The 19581-nt window shown below is 54.2% G+C and overlaps 1 protein-coding gene across 3 annotated transcripts; it reads left to right on the plus strand.

The window, feature by feature from the left end:
• The first annotated feature begins 10035 nt into the window (after positions 1-10035).
• Positions 10036-19248, plus strand: TBXT (T-box transcription factor T). Of its 3 annotated transcripts, none has more exons than XM_065927728.1 (8): positions 10036-10241; positions 10858-11122; positions 12066-12200; positions 13221-13282; positions 13399-13460; positions 15466-15642; positions 16649-16778; positions 18975-19248. In XM_065927728.1, the coding sequence occupies exons 1-8, from the start codon at positions 10036-10038 to the stop codon at positions 19246-19248; spliced, it is 1311 nt and encodes a 436-aa protein (XP_065783800.1). The 3 variants fall into 3 exon arrangements, with proteins under 3 accessions (XP_065783800.1, XP_065783801.1, XP_065783802.1); XM_065927729.1 differs by having other exon boundaries at positions 15469-15642; XM_065927730.1 differs by lacking the exon at positions 15466-15642.
• The last annotated feature ends 333 nt before the right edge of the window (positions 19249-19581 follow it).

Genomic DNA, 19581 nt, shown 5'->3' on the forward strand with positions numbered 1-19581 from the left:
GACTGGAAAAGGTCAGTTTTCATTCCAGTCCCAAAGAAAGGCAATGCCAAAGAATGTTCAAACTGCCACACAATTGCATTCCTCTCACACGCTAGCAAAGTAATGCCTAAAGTTTGCTAAGCCAGGCTTCAACAGTACGTGAACCGTGAACTTCCAGATGTTCAAGCTGTATTTAGAAAGGGCGGAGGAACAAGAGATCCAGTTGCCAACATCCGTTGGATCATCAAAAAAGCAAGAGAGTTCCAGAAAAACATCTACTTCTGCTTTATTGACTGTGCCAAAGCCTTTGACTGTGTGGATCACAAGAAACTGCAGGAAATTGTTCAAGTGATGGGAATACCAGACCACCTAACCTGCCCCCTGAGAAACCTGTATGCAGGTCAAGAAGCAAGAGTTAGAACTGGACATGGAACAACAGACTGGTTCCAAACTGGGAAAGGAGTATGTCAAGGCTGTATATTGTCACCCTGCTTATTTAACTTATATGCAGAGTACATTATGCAAAATGCCAGGCTGGATGAAGCACAGGCTGGAATCAAGATTACCAGGAGAAAGATCGATAACCTCAGATACGCAGATGACACCACTTTTATGGCAGAAAGCGAAGAAGAACTAAAAAGCTTCTTGATGAAAGTGAAAGGGGAGAGTGAAAAAGTTGGCTTAACACTCAGTATTTAGAAAACCAAGATCATAGCACGCAGTCCCATCACTTCATGGCAAATAGATGGGGAAACAGTGGAAATTGTGAGACTTTATTTTGGGGGGCTCCAAAATCACTGCAGTTGGTGACTGCAGCCATGAAATCAAAAGATGTGAAAAGCTAAGACAGACCTAGATAGCATATTAAAAAGCAGAGACATTACTTTGCCGACAAAGGTCCATCTAGTGAAGGCTATGGTTTTTCCAGTAGTCATGTATGGATGTGAGAGTTGGACCATAAAGAAAGCTGAGCGCTGAAGAATTGATGCTTTAGAACTGTGGTATTGGAGAAGACTCTTGAGAGTCCCTTGGACTGCAAGGAGATCCAACCAGTCCATCCTAAAGGAAATCAACCTTGAATATTCATTGGAAGGACTGATGCTGAAGCTGACACTCTAATACTCTGGACACCTAACGGGAAGAGTCAGCTCATTAGAAAAGACCCTGATGTTGGGAAAGACTGAAGGCAGGAGGAGAAGGAGAGGATGAGATTGTTGGATGGCATGACCGACTCAATGTACATGAGTTTGAATAGGCTCCAGCAGTTGGTGATGGACAGGGAGGCCCAGCATGCTGCAGTCCATGGGACTCCAAAGAGTTGTACACGACTAAGCGACTAAACTGAACTGATGGAAGAGGGATGTCATCCTCATGGAGAGAAATACTGTACATTTCCAAGATGTCAGTTCTCCCCAGTCTGATCTTTAGTTTTAAGCAGTTTCAGTAATTTTTCATGGAAGATGACAAGCTTATGTCTATATAGAATAACAACCAGCTGTAACAGACAAGACCTACCGGAAACAGAAAATAGTAAGGCGTAGGGCTTGTCCTATTGTCAGGCCCTGATTTAAAGCCTTAGAACAATTAAAATAGTGCTTCACTGGCACGAGCACAGATAAAACCATCCGTCGGTGAATTAGAATAGAGAGCCCAGGCTCGGAGCCCAAACTCAGGTGCAGAATGAAGACTGCTGATGGCAGATTTATTGCTGATTTTTAGTGAAATAATGGATGAGTTAATAAACAGTGCTTGACAATCGGTTTTCCACTCTGAAAGTGGACCTCTTTCTCATCTTATGTGCAGAAGTCAATTCTGCACGGTTTAAAGTCCTAAATGTAAAAAGGCAGAGCTATACAACTTTAAAAATCCGAGTGACTATCTCGGGAGACAGCTCTCTTAAACTAAGACACAAAAAGCATAAAGTGGAAAGGAAAAATGTGAGACCTTTGACCTTATTGAAATTGAGAATTTCTGTTTTGGCAAAAAGACATCATCGAGGGCATGAAAGACTAGTCATGAAGAGGGAAGATAAAATCAACAAATGCTTAGTATCAGCATTAAAGAAAACGCCTGTAATTGAATTTTTAAAAAAGATTCAATGGACAAATTCCATATATTTCTCATATGCTATCTAAAATATGACACAGCTGAACTTATTTACAAAACAAAAAGAGACTCATAGAAGCCCAACTTATGGTGACTGACCACGGCGGACAGGGATGTGGAGAAGGATTGGAGGTTAACAGATGCACACTACTACAAGGAGAATAAACAGAAGGTCCTCCTGGGTAGCACAGGGAACTACGTGCAACGTCCTGCAATAAACCACAGTGTGAAAGACACGAAAAAGTTATATAAATACAATAAATGGAATCTTTCCTGTGAAGCGGAAACTAACGCAACGTTGTGGATCAGCTGCACTTCAACTAAAAGAAAAGAAAAAGACTCAAAATCCTCAGTGCTCCAGGAAACGCCATCTAAAACCAGGACATTCTTTTTTGTCCCATTCAGATTGGAAAAATTGTAAAATCTGACAGTGTCAGGCGCTGGCTGGGATGCAAAGAGAGAGGAGGGTACGTCACCCCAGGGGGCATATAAACCTGCTACAACCTCTTCTGGAGAACAATTCAGCAAATACTATAAATACCGAAGGTGGACGTTACCCAGAAATTCCCTTTCTAGTCTTATAACTCACACATGAACACTCTCACACATGGACGTCACAAGATTCATAACCTGTATTCAGACCTCAGCAGATAACTGTCCAAGTTCCCACACTGTTTCACACCTTCAGTCTCACCAACCCCTCTAGCACCCAAAGGAGTAGCTACAATAGCAGATTTTTTTTTTCAAACCAAGAAGGTAGCTACAATAGATTTTTTTGTTTTGTTTTTAAAAACCAAGGAGGTAGCTACAATAGCAGTTGTTGTTTTTTTTTAAAGCCAGCCTCTGAGGTTTCTGATGTTGTTTGAAAGTTATACAAGTTGACAGAAATGAATTAAACAAAGACCAAGGAACACAATTTGAGCCTTCCTACTTCTGTTCCGGAATGACACTAGCTCCCTAGCGTAACTTGGAGTTCCACACGAACTGTGTGACCTTGGGAGACTTCTTACCTCTCGGATCCACATTTTATTATGAAGATTTTTAAAAGAAAGGGGATAACTATACTGACCTGCATAGGTTGCTTCAGAAACACAGGGATGATGTATTCAGGCCAAAGCATTATTTGGCTTTTGCTTTTCTCTCGAATCACTAGCATCTCTGTTGGATTGTAAATTGTACAAGGGAGTGGTTGTCCAGCTCCTATTACATTGTTATCCTTTGCATAATGAAACATTTTTCAGATTTTGAAAGTATATAAACCAGCCAGTTTCCCCTCCGCAAACACACACACACACCAGATTCCATTTATAAGTACTTTTATGAGTGTGGTGGGTGGGAAAGAGAAAAATACCTGTTTCCACTTGCTGTATATATTTAACCTAGTTTAAGTTAGTGAAAACGAGATGGGTTTTAAAGTAAGACAAATCAGAAGTCCAGCTGGTCCCCATTTTCCCCTCTCTCTGGAGTCCTAGTTGTGGTTTCGTGACCCCCTGGACTGTAGCCCGCCAGGCTCCTCTGTCCGTGGGTTTCCCAGGCAGAGTGCTGGAGTGGGCTGCCACTTCTTTCTCCAGGGGCTCTTCCCTATCTGGTGTCTCCTGGGTCCCCCGCATTGGCCGGCGGGTTCTTTACCCTTGAGACATCAGGGAAGCCCCTGAGGAGCCATCAGGAGCCTTCGTTACCTGAATATAAAAGAGTTTCAGGGCCTTGCAGAGCAGACGCCTGCTGATAGCACATGCAGGACTCCTTGCATATAATAGACCGCGGTGAATGCTACTTCCTCTTCCTTGGGTTCTGGGCTGGGGCGGCTGGGACTCTGGAAGCTGTGTGGGTTTAGGTGGCAGAATGTGCTAATTCTCATTTCCAAATGGGTTTCCCTCCTCTGAGGCTTCTTTTCAGCTGGCCAAGTCCCTGCGGTGGGAACCGCTGACTGGGGCTCCTTTCTCACAGACATGCTAACCCTCCCCTTTGTCCCGTCTTGCTTTTACTGTCAGTCTGGTACTTGATATGGAAGGAGGATGCATCTTAACCCCGCCCCCAGCGCTCCCCCGGGCGCTCCCCAGGGCGTCCCTCCCGCTTCCTGCGCCCACCTCCCGGCCAGTCCTTCCGCAGGTATCTGCTCAGGGCTGCCCGTCTCCCTCCTCTCCCAGCCCAGCTGAGCCCTCCTCAAATGTCCCAACACTTGGGCCACTCTTCAGTCTTCTCCCTTGTGTTCATCTCTGTCTACAGGATTTATGGGAATTTCTACAGGAAGCCTCTGAACGTGCCCCAGAGTGTCTACAAGAGGATACGGTGCAGACCTTTCTAGAGTTCCTTCTATTAGTCCCTGAAGATCCCAGAAACCCACCCAGCATCCCAGCCCCAAGCCTGGGGGCTCATCTCTGACCTCCCGTCTCCTCTTCCCTAACCACCTCGCACACCTGCCTCACCACGAACTCTCCTCGACTCAGCCCTCCTGTCCCACTGGTTCTTACTAACTCGGTGACTGTGTCCTTGGAGCCTCCACGGTCATGAAAAGTCCACTCTTAGTTGTCCTCATTTTTTTAATGTTAATTTTTAAAACTTTTGTATTAGCTATCTATTTTATACATGTTGTTGTCTAGTCGCTCAGTCGTGTCTGACTCTTGCTGCCCCATGGACTGCAGCCCACCAGGCTCCTCTGTCCATGGGATTCTCCAGGCAAGAACACTGGAGTGCGCTGCCATGCCCTCCTCCACTGGGCCACATGTTGCCAGAATTCTCCGCTGTGGCCCACCTGGGGGGCCCTGCGCGGCATGGCTCATAGCTTCATTGAGTTAGGCAGGCCCTTTGCCATAAGGCGGCTGCGATTCATGAAGGGGAAGCCCCGCGCGCTGCAGTCCGAGGGGTGACAGAGTCGGACACGATTTAGTGACTCAGCAGTAACAGCAACAGCCGGTTACATCTACCTGCATTTATTTCCAGCATTCTTTGCTGGAAGGGCATTGGTTTGGGACTTCAGCTATAATTTGTGCCAAAACAGGATCCTCCAAGCTAAGGTACATAGAGAGGAGCGTGGTGTGAGCAGTATTATATACAGTCACAGAATAGATGACGGGGTAGAGTCCCCAGGCGTGACTTCTTCAGCACTTTTAAGCCTAAAATCCTACCTCTTCTCCCTGATCCCGTCTCTTGAAAGAGTTCGTTTCTTTTCATTCTTAGGTCTCCTTTTATACACAACGCCCACAAGGGGTCCATCCTTTACGGTCTTCCCAACAACAGGCGATTTGGGTCCATGGTTAATGGCTGAAGAAAGGCCACTGGATTCTGTGGCTCCCGTTGTGGTGACAGTTAAGGGTTAATGTTTCGTCTACACTGCTGTTAAAATGCTCCCTGGCAGGTCGGGGTGGGGGTGGGGGGTTGGAGCTCCAGCATCTCCCTAGATGCCCTTGTGGGCTGCTTCCCGATTTTGCCAACCCAGTCACTCCACAGGGACCCCTTGGGTCCCCACGGGGGTCAAGTGCTGGTTTGAGTGAGTAAACAGACCCTGCAGGGCGGCCAGGAGGGGTCCTCAGGGCGGAGGGCAGGTTGGGGAGACCGACTGAGGGATGAGGAGAATGGGGGCGGGAGAAAGTAGCAGGGAGCGAGGTGTTCAGGGCTGGGAGCATCGGGGTGAGTCCTGGAACCCAGAGGTGAAACAGCCGCTGGAAATAATCAGTGAGGGGAAGCAGAAGAGAAAATCAGAAAACGGATTGCCTTCGTTTCCTGTCAGACACAAAAACCAGGGCCTCTAGAAAAAGCAGCCGCCGGGAGGGAATCCAGGGTGGTCAGAAAACTTGCCCCGGAGGCGATAAAAACCAAACGTGACAGAGAAAAGCAAACTGTCAGAGGGGAGTGGGGAAACATCTCAGGCTGCACGGCTCACGCAGAAAGGCCTAAGGGATGACACGGCGGAGAAACGGGACAGGCAGGAGACACGACGTGGAAGCGCAGATACGCCTCGAGGTAGCAACAGGACTGAAGTGGGGACCCCACGCAGGGCAGAGCTGAGACTCCCAGCCTTCCGAGCAAAACCAGGAAACAGACTCTTCCCTCAGACAGCTGCGAACTCCGAGGGGCGAGGGGCGAAGACTCAAGAGCCCAGGACGGGCGACCCGCCGCGGAAGGGGCCACAGGGCGGCCTCCTCGGCTGAGTCCGGAGGGGCTGGATGTGTACAGAGCAGGCTCGCCGGCCGAGCGTCAGCCTCCCCAGGCCTGTTTGTTTTCAGCGTGTGAACTCCCGTCAGGGAACCGCGCACTGTCACCCACGGCAAGCTCTGCGTGTATAGCCAGGGTGGGTTTGGTCTTGAAGCACTTCCTCGGGCTAATAAGGCTGCTCCTCGCGGCAAAGGCCACCCCCTCCTGTGCAGTTTCTGGGAGAGACCTCCCCAAGCTCAAAAAAAGTAGCCCCGCAGCCTGTTCCTGGGGCTGCAGGGCTGGGTCAGCCAGGTCCAGGGCTGAGACTCTGTGCTGAGAAAAGACTGGAAATCAAGTCTGGCTCTTTCCCACAAACCAGAGATGTCCCTGACCAACCCAGTGGGCTTGGAAAACTTTCCATGTGGGGGAGTCTAAAGAATTGAATGGTACGACTTTAAAAGCCATAACAAAATTCATCAGGCTTCTTTCAGTGGGATAGACATACACCGTTGGTGACGGATAAGATAGACTATCCAGTGCCTCTAATATTCGGTCTGAAATTTAGGATGCAGATGCTATTGTTACGTCTGCTTAACCAGATGTAACAGAGGTAACCAGACATAAGGAGAATGGAAGAAGAGCTCAGCAGAAGAACAAAATGGGGGAAAAAAAGGTGAAGAAAACACATAGGCACAGTGGTTACTGGTTGAGGTTTGTGTCTTCGCATAAACACACACACGAGGGCACATGTGATGTATATGCAGACAGGTACATACATAGATGTGTACCGCATATTCTGCAATGAGCACATGTTATATAATCAAAAGTAAATTTATTTTCTCTCTGAAGAAGGAAGCTGGAGGGCATGCTGGGGGTCCCACCAGGGCAGTCCCTGCTCCATCTGACCATCCTCCAGCCTATTAGGGCACCATTGATACCCGCTTCCACAAGACAAATGGTTTTGTGGCTTGAGAGGGGGTAGGTCTGGGGGAAACCTGCCTCTCTGGGAACTGAGGAGGGTGTGTGTGTGTGTGATTTCTTGTAAAATGCTTCCTAAGTTATTTGTTTGTGAGGGTGACGTCCAGTTGCATCCTGGGGCCCAGCAGTAAGGCCTTTACTTATTTTTCTGGAAAGAAGAGAAAGACCTTTGGAAAGACGCGCCCGGGGAGCCTTGGCCCCCCTCCCCCCAAGGAAGCACCTTGTTATTAACTTGGAACTCTTTATAGCTGGCCCGGAGGAAGTTTTTGGCTGTAAACTGTCATGCACGGCAGCCTTCGTTGAAAGGACCCAGAGAGCGGAGACGCTTGTCCTGAGAACCAAGGAACGAAGATCCAGAAACCCACGCCCAGAAACGAAAGGGAAAAACCTAGGCGCTGACCGGCGGGGGGACCTCCGCAGTTAAGCGCAGCCCTGCACCCCAGCCTCTCGGCCAGCCGCGCGCGGAGCCTTGGGCGGGGATCCCGAAAACCGGCCGTGTCTGCTGGAGGGAAGAAACGTCCCCGCGCACGTTAGAGAGCTAACATTCCCTTCTGCCGGGCTTTTTCCTCTTATTCGGCCGTGCCACGTTTGTACAGCCGAACTGAAATCGGAACTACAGTTGGCGGGAGGGACCCGGGAAACCCGGGGGTCCTCACCAGCGCTTCCAGACTTTGGGAAAATCGACCCCCAAGCGTCAGCGCCAAGAGAGACCCCGCCTTGGGGGGTCAGGGAGCGACCTAAGCTTTGCTCTCGAGCGGAGGTTTTGGAGAGGCCCCCTGAGTGCTGGCATTCACGCTTCTTCCCCGCACCACCTCACACCCACCCCCGTGTTCTGAGTGCTCAGGTTCCAGCCGTCCCAGGCAGCAGAGATAACCTTCTTAATTTCTCCAGAAAGACACGCAAAGCCCCCCAAAGCCCGTGGCCCGAGAAGCCCGATGACGGTGACTCAGCAGGGTCCGGGGCCGCGAGCACACGAGGTCGTTTCAGTGTCTCCTTCCAGAAGGAAACTGTCCCCCTCGGGTAGCCCCTGGGCACTTCCTTGTTCCTAGACAACAAAGAAACAGAAACGCGACGGAGTCGGGGCGCGCGGGCCTGCCCGGCTCCCGGCCCGAGCTGGAGGCGCGCGGGTCGCCGGGGTCTTTCCGGCGGTGGCCCCCGCGGTTCTCCACGGCGGAGCGAGTCTGGCCCCGCGCCGGGCGAGGAAGGGTTTGCGCGGGGCTTAGATCCCACGGCCTTCCCGCAGAGCCCCCTTGGCAAGGCGCGGGGTTGTTCTGAATGGGGCGCCCCACCGACGCGTGGCTCCTTCCAGAAAGCCTGAAGGTGGGGTGCGCGCGGAGCAGACGCGGGGGACCGAGGCTGCGGCCACGTTGGCTTCTTTCGAGCCGCGGGCGAGTGAGTCCGAGGCGCGCAGTCCGCGTCCCCACGAGGAGCGTCTGCTTCCTTCTTTGCTGGGTTCCCGCTTTAGGAGGAATGTTATTGTCTGAAGAGGCCCCACTGAACTATTTCCTGCCCATTGTCACCTTTCCTGCGCTCTCCTCCCGGTCCTCGCGGAAGGTAATAAACCGCCGGGACCCCGCCACCCCACCCCGCCAGGCGCTCAGGCGCGGCCGCGCGAGGAGATGCGCCCCGAAGCCCGCTCGCCGGGAAACCCTGGCCCGTCCCCTCCAGCTCCCACCTTCCGCGAAAGCAAAGACCAAAACCCACAGAGGTCGTGCGAACTCTCGGGCTACACCCAGTGCACGCACAGACCTCGCCATCAAAGTCCTACTTTTATAGCGGGGAAGCGAGAAAACATCCAGAAGGCGGGAGGGGGGGTGTTTTATTGATTTCAGTCTATTTCCCTCTCCGGGCGCGAGGTGGACTGTGGGCAGAGGCCCGGAGCGCGCGATTTCCCTTTCCAGACCCTTGAGGGCTGCGGAGAACAGGGGGCGCCCGGTGGGCTGGTCCGTGGTCGAGGGTGTCGGCGGGATCACCTGAAGCGCCGCGGGCCGAGGAACAGGACCGGACCGGGCTCGGTGGCAGCTGAGCCTTCGGAGAAGCGCGGAGACCAGCCCGACTCGGGCCAGGCCCTGGGCGCGACCTGAGGCCGGGCCGCGCGCGGTGGTCGCGGGCTCCGGCGCACGCGGGAGCCGCGGCGGGACTGGCATACCTGCGGGGTCCGGGATGCGCTTGGAGAGAGAGGAGGGGACCGCGCGTGCGCGGGAATGGGGCAGCCTCGCGGGCCGCCGAGCAGCCCCTCGGCGAGGTGCGGGCCGGGGCGAGCTCGCGCGCCGGCCCGTCGGTCCCCAGCGCGTCCCCCACCTCCTCCCGGCCTTCGGGGGCCCGCCCAGCCGCTTTGATAGAGGTGCAAACATTTGGGGGAGGGCGGAGGTGTAGGGGCTGGGCCGGGGCTTGCAGGGTCCGGCTCCGGATTCACAAAAAGCCGGCGCGGGAGCCCATTGATGGCCCCCCGCCTCCGCGGCCCGCCCGGCGGGGTCTGATATGGCCGCGCGTGGCCAATCGGCGGCGGCCCCGGCGCTTCAAAGGGCTCGCGGCCCAATCCGCCGCGCCCCCCTGCGCCATGCTGCGGGCTCTATTTATGCCGAGGGGCGATTTTCCTTCCCAGGAGACCTACTCTAGTCCCTCCTTGCGGGAGTTCAAGTGGAATAACCTCCCCCCCCTCCTCCGCCCCCTCCTCTCCAGACAGTCGCCCTCCACGCAGGTCGGCGCTGGGTCTGTGCCATCGCGGGTCTGGGCACTTCTTGGGTCTTCTTGGAAGAGCGGCCGTCTGCGGCGGCGAAGGTGGCGCTCGCGTAGCCAGTCGGGACTTGGGGGGGCGTCGGGGCGCGGATCGGCGGGAGGATGACCTCCCCGGGCACCGACAGCCCGGGGAAGAACCTGCAGTACCGCGTGGACCATCTGCTGAGCGCCGTGGAGAGCGAGTTGCAGGCGGGCAGCGAGAAGGGCGACCCCACGGAGCGCGAGCTGCGCGTGGGCCTGGAGGAGAGCGAGCTGTGGCTGCGCTTCAAGGAGCTCACCAACGAGATGATCGTCACCAAGAACGGCAGGTGGGCGCGCCGGCTCCCCGCTCATTTCCGCTCGGACTGGGAACAGACTCGTGTGGCTTCTCCCTCTCCCTCTGGGCCTTCTTCGCAGAATTGTCACTTTCCTGGGGAGGACCGGGTGGCTTCCCTGGGGGCTCAGATAGTAGAGAAGCTGCCTGCTATGCCGGAGACCCCGGTTCCCATTCCCGGTTCGGGAAGATTCCCTGGAGAAGGAAATGGCAACCCACTCCAGTATCCTTGCCTGGAGAGTTCCGTGGACAGAGGAACCTGGTGGGCTACAGTCCATGGTGTCACAGAGTCGGACCGGCTGAGCAACGAACAGCCCTGGGGAGGGGGGACTCCCCGGGGACTCGGAGGATGGGGCCTGCTGGCTTTTGCCCGTAGGGCCTGACCCGTGTGCTGCAGCCTCGGCCAGGCCCTGTCTCACCTGCCTCCAGAGGCGGAGGGATGAGGGATGGTGGGGTGGGCGCCTGCAGATCTAGGAGAGTCCTGGGCAGGAGGACTGTGCGTGTCCCCTTTTAAGTTCCCAGGGGGAGCTTTCAGCCCCAAGCGACAGCAGCCCCTGGCTTTGGCCTCACCATCCCATCCGGGGTCCTCCAGCTGCGCCCTTTCTTTTCAGGAGGATGTTCCCCGTGCTGAAGGTGAACGTGTCCGGCCTGGACCCCAACGCCATGTACTCCTTCTTGCTGGACTTCGTGGCGGCCGACAACCACCGCTGGAAGTACGTGAACGGGGAGTGGGTGCCGGGGGGCAAGCCGGAGCCGCAGGCGCCCAGCTGCGTCTACATCCACCCCGACTCGCCCAACTTCGGGGCGCACTGGATGAAGGCGCCCGTCTCCTTCAGCAAAGTCAAGCTCACCAACAAGCTCAATGGAGGGGGCCAGGTAGGTGTGATGGGTGGGGGGCGGGGGGCAGCTCCAGGAGGGGCCTGTGACTCGGCACCTTCTTGTGGCAGAGAGCTGGAAGGGCGCTGCTGGCCTAGAGGTGAAGTCTGCCCTCAATTAAGCCCTCAGTGTTGTTTATAGTAAGCTGACGACAGTAACACCCGGGCTGGAGAGCCAGGGGGAGAAGGCGCGAACAGGCAGGCGGGCCTCAAGCTTTGGGGAACTTCTGCATGCTAGCCTTCAACTTCCCTGGGGTAGAGAAAATAGCCGTGTTGAGGGTAAGCGCTCACTTCAGAGCTGAATGTGCCTGCGTACTTACTGCGTGGAGTCTGAGCAGACTTGCAAAGCTGTCCTTTCCTACAGATAGTCTTTCCTTGGGGAGTGTTACTGGGAGACCCGGTGTTCCCGAAAGCAGCAGCGGTGCTCAGGCATTTCAAGCTGTCTGCAGCTGCCCTGGAAGCTATAGAAGTCCGTTCTACCAGGCCAAGCACATCCTGAAGGGCAGGCATCGCCTCTGATCGTCTGCAGCGTCTCTCATTCCTTTTCCGACCTAGTCGTGGGAGCGGCACCTGATGGGCAACCTGCCACCTTCAACTTGCTCAGTTGCTCAGTCGTGTCCAACTCTTTGTGACCCCATGGTCTGTAGCCCGCCAGGCTCCTCTGTCCATGGGATTTCCCAGGCAGGGATACAGGAGTGGGCTGCCATTTCCTCCTCTAGGGTGTCTTCCCAACCCAGGTATCCCTCCTGTGTCTCCTGCATCTCCTGCATTGCAGGCGATTCTTTATGCCCCAAATCACCAGGGAAGCCCCCAGCATCAGCAGTAAAGACATTTTCCTGTGAGCTGCAGCAGTTTCTGCGTTTATGTCAGGACAAATGGAAGTTGTGTTGTCTTTAACGGTGGGACCTTGAGGATCGCAGTTCCTGTGTTCATGTCTCTCCCAGATCATGTTGAACTCCTTACATAAGTATGAGCCTCGAATCCACATCGTCAGAGTTGGGGGTCCACAGCGTATGATCACCAGCCACTGCTTCCCGGAGACCCAGTTCATCGCGGTGACCGCTTACCAAAACGAGGAGGTGAGGGGCGCGGGGACTGAGCGGTCTCGTGTGTGATGAGTGTCCTTTAGAGTCTGAAGTTTAGACGGATAATTAATGCCTTTTCAAATAATTTCCCATAATGGTAAATACCAAACGGGACAGAAGGAGAAAAGTTTTAAAATAAGTACTTATTCAAGCACTTTCTCCTTTAGTTTTCCCTAAAAGTGTCTAAATCTAGAAGCATCCACTAAATGCGCAAAATGAAAAGATAAAACATTCAGGTTCAGGACTGTAAGATTTCTTGAGAACAAGACTTCAGAGAGAGAGAGAGAGAGAGGTGTCTCCTTACTCTGAAAACCTTCCGGAAAGGTCAGGAGCACCCCTCCAAGTCTGTGCTGTGTGAAGGGTCCACTAGATACAGCATGCAGTTTAGTGCCTATGAATCCATGTCTACGCCTGACCCCAAAGGACAGACAGTAGGTGATTAGCTGGTCAGGCTGTGAGTGTTGACCGCCAGCCAGAATTAGAAGTCACTCTCCATAAGCGGATCTGGGTTATGTTTTGAGCCGTGTTTGCTTGACTGATGCACACAGAATATTGTCAGCAGTGAAGACGTGAAGGGAAAATCACTCAGTCGTGTCTGACTCTTTGGGACCCCATGGACTACACCGTCCAGGCCCGAATACTGGAGGGGGTGGCCTTACCCTTCTCCAGGGGAATCTTCCCAACTCAGGGATCAAATCCAGGTCCCCTCGCATGGCGGGCAGATTCTTTACCAGCTGAGCCACACGGGAAGCCCTTGTGAGCAGTAGGTTAAATTTATTGTGAATTCCACTGAGGAAATCAGCATTTAAAAACTTTTCATAAATGTGCTGTTCTTTATGAAATATTGTAATTACTCAGCTACTTTGGATTCAAATAGGAAAATATACCTGGAATGAAGTCTGATTATATTTGAGTATTTAAAGGGGATATTGGTGGTGCCTGATTTCTTGGTGCCTAATTAAGTCCTCTGACTAATGAGCCATATACTAATAAATGCACCTTCTTGCTTTTCAGATCACAGCTCTTAAAATTAAATACAATCCATTTGCAAAAGCTTTCCTCGATGCAAAAGAAAGGTGAGAGAATTCTAACGGTACCCCTGGGGCGAAGAAGTGTGCAGAGTGGTGAGCTATTGCTGCAGATACTGTTTCCTGAATGCTCTCCTTGACATTTCAATACACTTTTTTGACAGAAGCGATCACAAAGATATGATGGAAGAAACAGGAGACAGCCAGCAGTCTGGGTACAACCAATGTACGGTTTGTTGCACTCGGCCCAGATGTACCTTGTCTCAGGGAGCAGCCTGCCTGGGGCCGGGGGCTGGGGATGGGGCAGACAGAATTTCTGGGTGCCCTTGGGCAGCACACTGCTCTTCGCTGTGCAAGGCGGTGGCCTTGCATGTTGACGCTGTTCCTACTGGTCATCGAACTGCTGGCTCTCAGCCTCCACTCCATCGGGGCTTGCAGATGCCGCCCCCCCCAAAGCCCACAGGATTCCTGACAGAGGAGCCTGGGTTCTTTTGCTTTCAGGCCACTCCAGGGGCTTCCTAGGTGGCATGATGGTAAAGACTGCCTGCAATGCAGGAGACAAAGGAGACACGAGTTCCATCCTTGGGTGGGGAAGATCCCCTGGCGGAGGAAATGGCAACCCACTCCAGTGTTCTTGCCTGGGGAATCCCATGAACAGAGAAGCCTAGTGGGCTAGAGTCCATGGGGTCACAGAGTCCATGGACACGACTGAGGCGCTGAGCACACACGAAGCGGCTCCAGCCACGACTAGGATGGATCGCTGAGGCCCTGACGGGTGTTCAGACTCTGCTGTTTGGGCAGGAGGAGAGCTTGGCTCTCATGCACTCTGAGATGGTCTGTCTTTTTGTTAATGGCTGAGAACGGAAGGACCATCTTTGGGACGGTGCTTCTGATCACGTGTAGCTCTCCCCCGGCTTGCTTCGGGGCTGGGAATGGCCTGCGGGTCGTGCTGGAGACAGCGGCTCGCAGGATGGGCAAGTCCACTTTCAGCCCAGCCTCCTTTGGGAGTTAGTGGAGTGGTCAGCGGGGTGATGCGGGTCTACAGCAGAGTCTATCGGGGGGAAAAGCCTGCGTCTACCCATCCAGGCAGGTGGGGACTCAGATGAGAAACTGGCAACCCTTGGGAGAGAAAAGTTATTGCTGGCTGCTCACGTCTAGGTTCGGGCGGAACCAGAGCAGCGGCTTCCTCAACCACCGATTCCCTTTCTTTCTCTGTCTTTCTTTTCTCTCTTTCTCCTTCCCTCCCTCCTTTGTCCTTCACGAACTGCTTTAACAAACAGCTCCCCTCAGTGGCTCACGGCTGCCGCGTCTCAGCAGTGTATGAACCGCTGCTCTGGCCAGCGATGGGCCCGAGCTTTGTGGCCACGTCTGGACCCTCCTCTCGTTGTAATGCTGTCTGCAGTTTGAGTTCAGGAATTGGAGCATGAGTAGTTGTCCTAGTGGTTGCTTTTCTGAATTTAAAAAAAAAAAGGAAAATAAAGGGAATAGAGAAGAAACGGGAACTTTAAAGGAGGGCTGGGCAGTGTTGGAAAGATTCTCTGATGAAAGGTGGGAAAGGGTGAGCCGAACGCAAGAACAGCGAGGAGAACGTGGGTGCCCCTCCGGCCCCTCCAGCCCCTTCAGCCCCTCCAGCCCCTCCGGGCAGGACGAGGCTCCTCAGCGTGACGGCGTGGTCTGCAGCGGGGAGGGGAGAGGGGAGAGGGGCTAAGCGAGGGCTCTCCCTGTGTGTCCTGAGTCTGGATTTTGTCTGTTTTTACCTTTATTCATGCTCGGCAGTTTGACCTTGACAGCTGACCTGCCTGGAGGGACAGAACATCCCTGGGGATATTCTGGGAGGATTCTGGGAGGGGGGGGATCTTTTGAGGAAGCCGCAGGGCTGGCCGAGGTTGGGGTGAGTCTCCCAGGTTCTCGGGTGCCCTGCAGGTCTGGGCACCCTGGCCCTTCTCTGGCCGCACGGGTGACACCCACGACCCCTGAAGCCTGGGCCAGGCCCTCGGTGTCCACGGGCCCTGAGGAGGAGGCCCACCGCTCCCTGGCCTCTGCCCCGCTGTCCTTTAACTTTGTTTCTGGCCACGGGGCTCCTGGGGTTTGAGTTCCCCGACCAGGGCCTGGACAGGGCCTCCGCCGTGAGAGCGCGGAGTCCTGAGCCCTGGACCGCAGGGAAGCCCCGTCCTGCCCGTTTGGTGACGGAAGGGAGGCAAAGCGGGGTCCGCAGCGTGCTTCTCTCACAGCAGGGGGCTGGCTGATCCCCGGAACCAGCACCCTGTGTCCACCCGCCACCCCCCACCCGCAGTTCGGAGGCCCCCTCTCGCTCCCCTCCACGCACGGCTGCGAAAGGTACCCGGCCCTGAGGAGCCACCGGCCAGGCCCCTATCCCAGTCCGTACGCGCATCGGAACAGCTCTCCAAGTGAGTCCCCAGCGGGAGGCGGCGGGGCTGGGGGTGCCGGGAAGACCTCCGGGAAGGGAGAGGCAGTCAGTGAGCATCCAGGGGCCAGGCTCTTGACTTGCTCAAGAGAGACCTTCTTTCGAGTCCACGTCGCTGCTGGCTGGACCCCAGAGACCTCCAGGCCAGGGGCTTCAGGGCTGAGTGTGACTGATACCGCTTCAGCTCCTTTACTTTGGGACTCTGGGCCCAGGTTTGCATATTTTGTGAACCCTGTAAGGTGGTGATGCCGGGCCAGCCAGGCACGAGGATTACTAGCTTGATGAGACGCAAGTGTGTTTCTCCAAGTATGAGGCAGGGTCAATGGCTCCAGCATCATCTGGAAACTCCCAGACCCACAGAATCAGAAGCTCTGGTGGTCCAGCTCTTTGTGGTTTCACACGCCCCTAGGGGACCCTGGTGCAGGCTTGACTGGTATGAACACTGGGCCAGACCATGAAGATCCCAGGACCTAATTCCCTCTAACACCACGGATGCCCAGACTTCATTTTGTCTGGCTCTGAAAGGAGGAGAAAAGCAAATGAACGCCATAAAACAATTAAGCAGTTAAAGCTGATTTGAAACGAAAGAAACTTATTTGGGAAGGAAATAGCAGTCCAGCTAGAGGCTAGATCATATTTTAAATTTTGCCTTGAGTAAATGCTTCTCAAAGCCCTTTTAATTCTTAAGTGATAATCCTTTACAGAAGAGACAGGTAAAAATTGCATTGATTTTTCAGTATAATTAGTTCTTAATCATGTGACTGTAGGGGTCCATTTCTACAGGATAGCTATTAATCTAATGATAAAAAAAGCCTGGGTGCTGGAATGTATTCCAGTATGTATATTGGACAATGAGCATGGGCCTTTGATGACCGGTTAAGAGGGTGGTGATCTCAGTGTTGGGTAGCTCCAGCTGCTGGTAGCATTTCAGGGTGTTTTGTGACCCTTGGAAGCCCCCATCAGTAATGACACTTTTCTTACACCTGTAGCCTATTCCGACAGTTCATCCGCGTGTCTGTCCATGCTCCAGCCCCATGACAACTGGTCCAGCCTTGGAATGCCTGCCCACACCAGCATGCTGCCCATGGGTCCGAACGCCGGCCCTCCTGCGGGCTCCAGGTAACGTCTGTCTGGGGAGTGATGCAAGTGTCCTGGGAACGTGAGTGCCTGTGATGTCATCCCATTCCATCCATTAGCTTGTATGCTGCTCTTCACTTACGGGTGATGGGTTTTTATTGATAACTTGACCGCTAGCCAGCTATGTCCGGGACCCCGGGTTACACGACTGCTGTGAGTTCCTGCTTCCGCCTGTCCTCTGGGAATTCAATGGTGTCTTCAGGGTAGATGGAGCCGGGCTGTCGAGGAAGGGAGCAGGCACCTCTCCTGGCTCTGCTGTTGACTGGTTCATGTGATGGACAAGCCTCCTGAACCGCGCGTCTTCAAGAAAAGGCCACCAAATAACCCCAGCTTCAACCCATCTTTACAGGATTGTGGGTGAACAGGATTGTGGGGTCAGTAGGTGAATCTTGAAGGCAAGTTTCCAGAACCTCCTTTGACAGGCGCTATCAAATTAAAGAAATACATTTGTTGGATTTCTGTGGATATAGGATCAGTGTTTCTTCACATATATGCTAGGTAACTTGAAAAGAATGATGACTTTTATTATTAGCTTGAAAATTATATAAAGGAAGGTTGGCTTCAAAAAGTCAAGCCGGTCGGTCCATGTGTTACATTTCTTCATAGGATTATTATAATAAAAACTAAAATGACAAAGCTAGAGCCCAGTCCATGTTTTCTAAGGAGGAAGTGAGTCAACAGTATTAATGATTGAACAAGTTGGCTCACAGCAGACAAGGCACCTTGACCTCAGAAGCAGTGCCGTTCCTGTGTGGATGCTCGCTCAGTTGTGTCCGACTCTGCAACCCCGCGGACTGTGCAGAACATCAGAATTTGCCTAAGATCTTAATTCTTTATGTTTAGGAAGCAATTCCTTTAAAGTTGGAATCTAATATCTACTCTTAAAAACAGAGCAACCAATACATAACCAGGAAGCCTTTCCAGGGCTCCAAGGTCACCGAGAAGACGTCTGTGAGTCGGATGACCTGCAGGTTACAGTGGGGTCCCCCCTGAGGACTTGAGTGCATCTCAGAGCCTGTGTCTTTTCATCTGTAAAACGGGGAGGGTCCCCTGCCTCACTCCATCAGGCCTGTTTGCAAGTCCAAGTGCATCTGAAGGGCAGGACAGGGCCTGGTCCACCGCATAGCCCACCACAGCCTGAGGCCTCCCTGTTCATTTATGGAAGGATTGATTCTGCTAGAGGAGAGGGACGTTTTCCAGAAGCAAAACTTCGCCTGGTGTAGGGTTGGTCAGGCCTGTGTTTTCAGACAGGGGAGGGCTAACGTCCGTTTCCAGTTGCTTCCTGCAGGGACTGGGAAGCAGAACCCGGAAGGCGGGCTCGGGGCAAGGCTCTCCCGACGAAGTGGGTTAACGGGTGTTCACTTCTGGGTCTGAGTCCTGGGGCTCTTCCCTCTCCGGGGCGTCACGCTGACACCTGCTGACACGCGGTGCCCGCAGGGATCACCGGGGGATGCCCTGACCATCCGTGTTTGTCTCCCTCATGGGAATGGCTAGCTTGTCGTTGTTTTTTTTTAAGATTTGTTTGTTTCCTAGCTTTTTGGGCCGTGGTGAGTCTTTGTCGCTACACGGACTTTCTCTAGTTGTGGCGAGTGGGGGCGACTCTCCATCGCGATGCCCCGGCTTCTCATTGCAGTGCCTGCTTTTGCGGCCGAGCGCGGGCTCTAGGGTGTGTGGGCTTCGGTAGCCGCGGCTCACGGGCTCTCGGGAGCAGAGGCTCAGTAGTTGCGGCTTGTGGGCTGATTGCTCCGGGGCACGTGGGGTCTTCCCAGACCAGAGGTTAAACCCGTGTCCCCTGCACTGGCGCGTGGATTCTTAACCAGGGCCACCAGAGAAAGCCAGGAATTACTAGTTAACACAGGTGCTTACGCACATCCTCTGAAACATCGGACTCAGTGCATCTGAGAATTTGGATTCTCAGCTCGAGCACAAAGCCGGAGTCTTTGGAGCGGAAGCTAACAGCGCAGGTCGAGGCCTTTTTAGGCGGCTCCTAATGATTTTGTTTCTTGTGGGCACATGAGACGTGACCTCTCTCCTTGTCCGAGTGTGATTTAATCACACAGAGGCAATGAGTCATTTATACCCCGGCCGTCTGGGGTGGGGTTGGCGGGGGTCTCCTTCCCCCTCCTGGAGCGCCTCCCAGGTCTCTGACCCGCCTGTCTCCCCACCTTTTCGTTTCAGCCAGTACCCCAGCCTGTGGTCCGTGAGCAGCGGCAGCGTCGCCCCAGGCGCCCAGGCGGCGGGCGTGCCCGGCGGGCTGGGAGCCCAGTTCTTTCGAGGCTCCTCCGCCCACTCTGCCCCCCTCTCCCACCCGGCCTCGGCGTCCTCCTCGTCGGGGTCCCCGCTGTACGAGGGGGCCGCCACGGCCACAGACGTTGCCGACAGCCAGTACGACGCCTCGGCCCAGGCCCGCCTCCTGGCCTCGTGGACGGCCGTGCCGCCCCCGTCCATGTGAGCCGGAGCCCGTGCCGAAGGGAGGCCGGGGCTGCGAGTGTCCGAGCGGCAGTCTCGCGGGGCGCGGGAATGGGGCCAGGCCTGCCGACCGCCCTTCAAAGGAAAGAGGAGGAAGGTTCATGTTCTGTTACGGATCAGGGGTCCCACCGCCACCGCCGGGCTCTGTCCTCCGTGGTGGCGGTGCGTCCTGGGTCCGATCTGTGCTGCGGGTGAATGCAGGCGTGGAAGCGAGGCAGGGGGCCGCCCTCGCCAGCATCCGCAGTGACGATGACCGGGTAGCATTCAGAAGCCATGTTTCTCTTAACAGCCTGGAGATGTCTCCGGCACATCAGGC

The sequence above is a fragment of the Muntiacus reevesi genome, chromosome 3 (assembly GCF_963930625.1).
Source record: "Muntiacus reevesi chromosome 3, mMunRee1.1, whole genome shotgun sequence".
In the NCBI taxonomy this organism is placed as follows: Eukaryota; Metazoa; Chordata; class Mammalia; order Artiodactyla; family Cervidae; genus Muntiacus; species Muntiacus reevesi.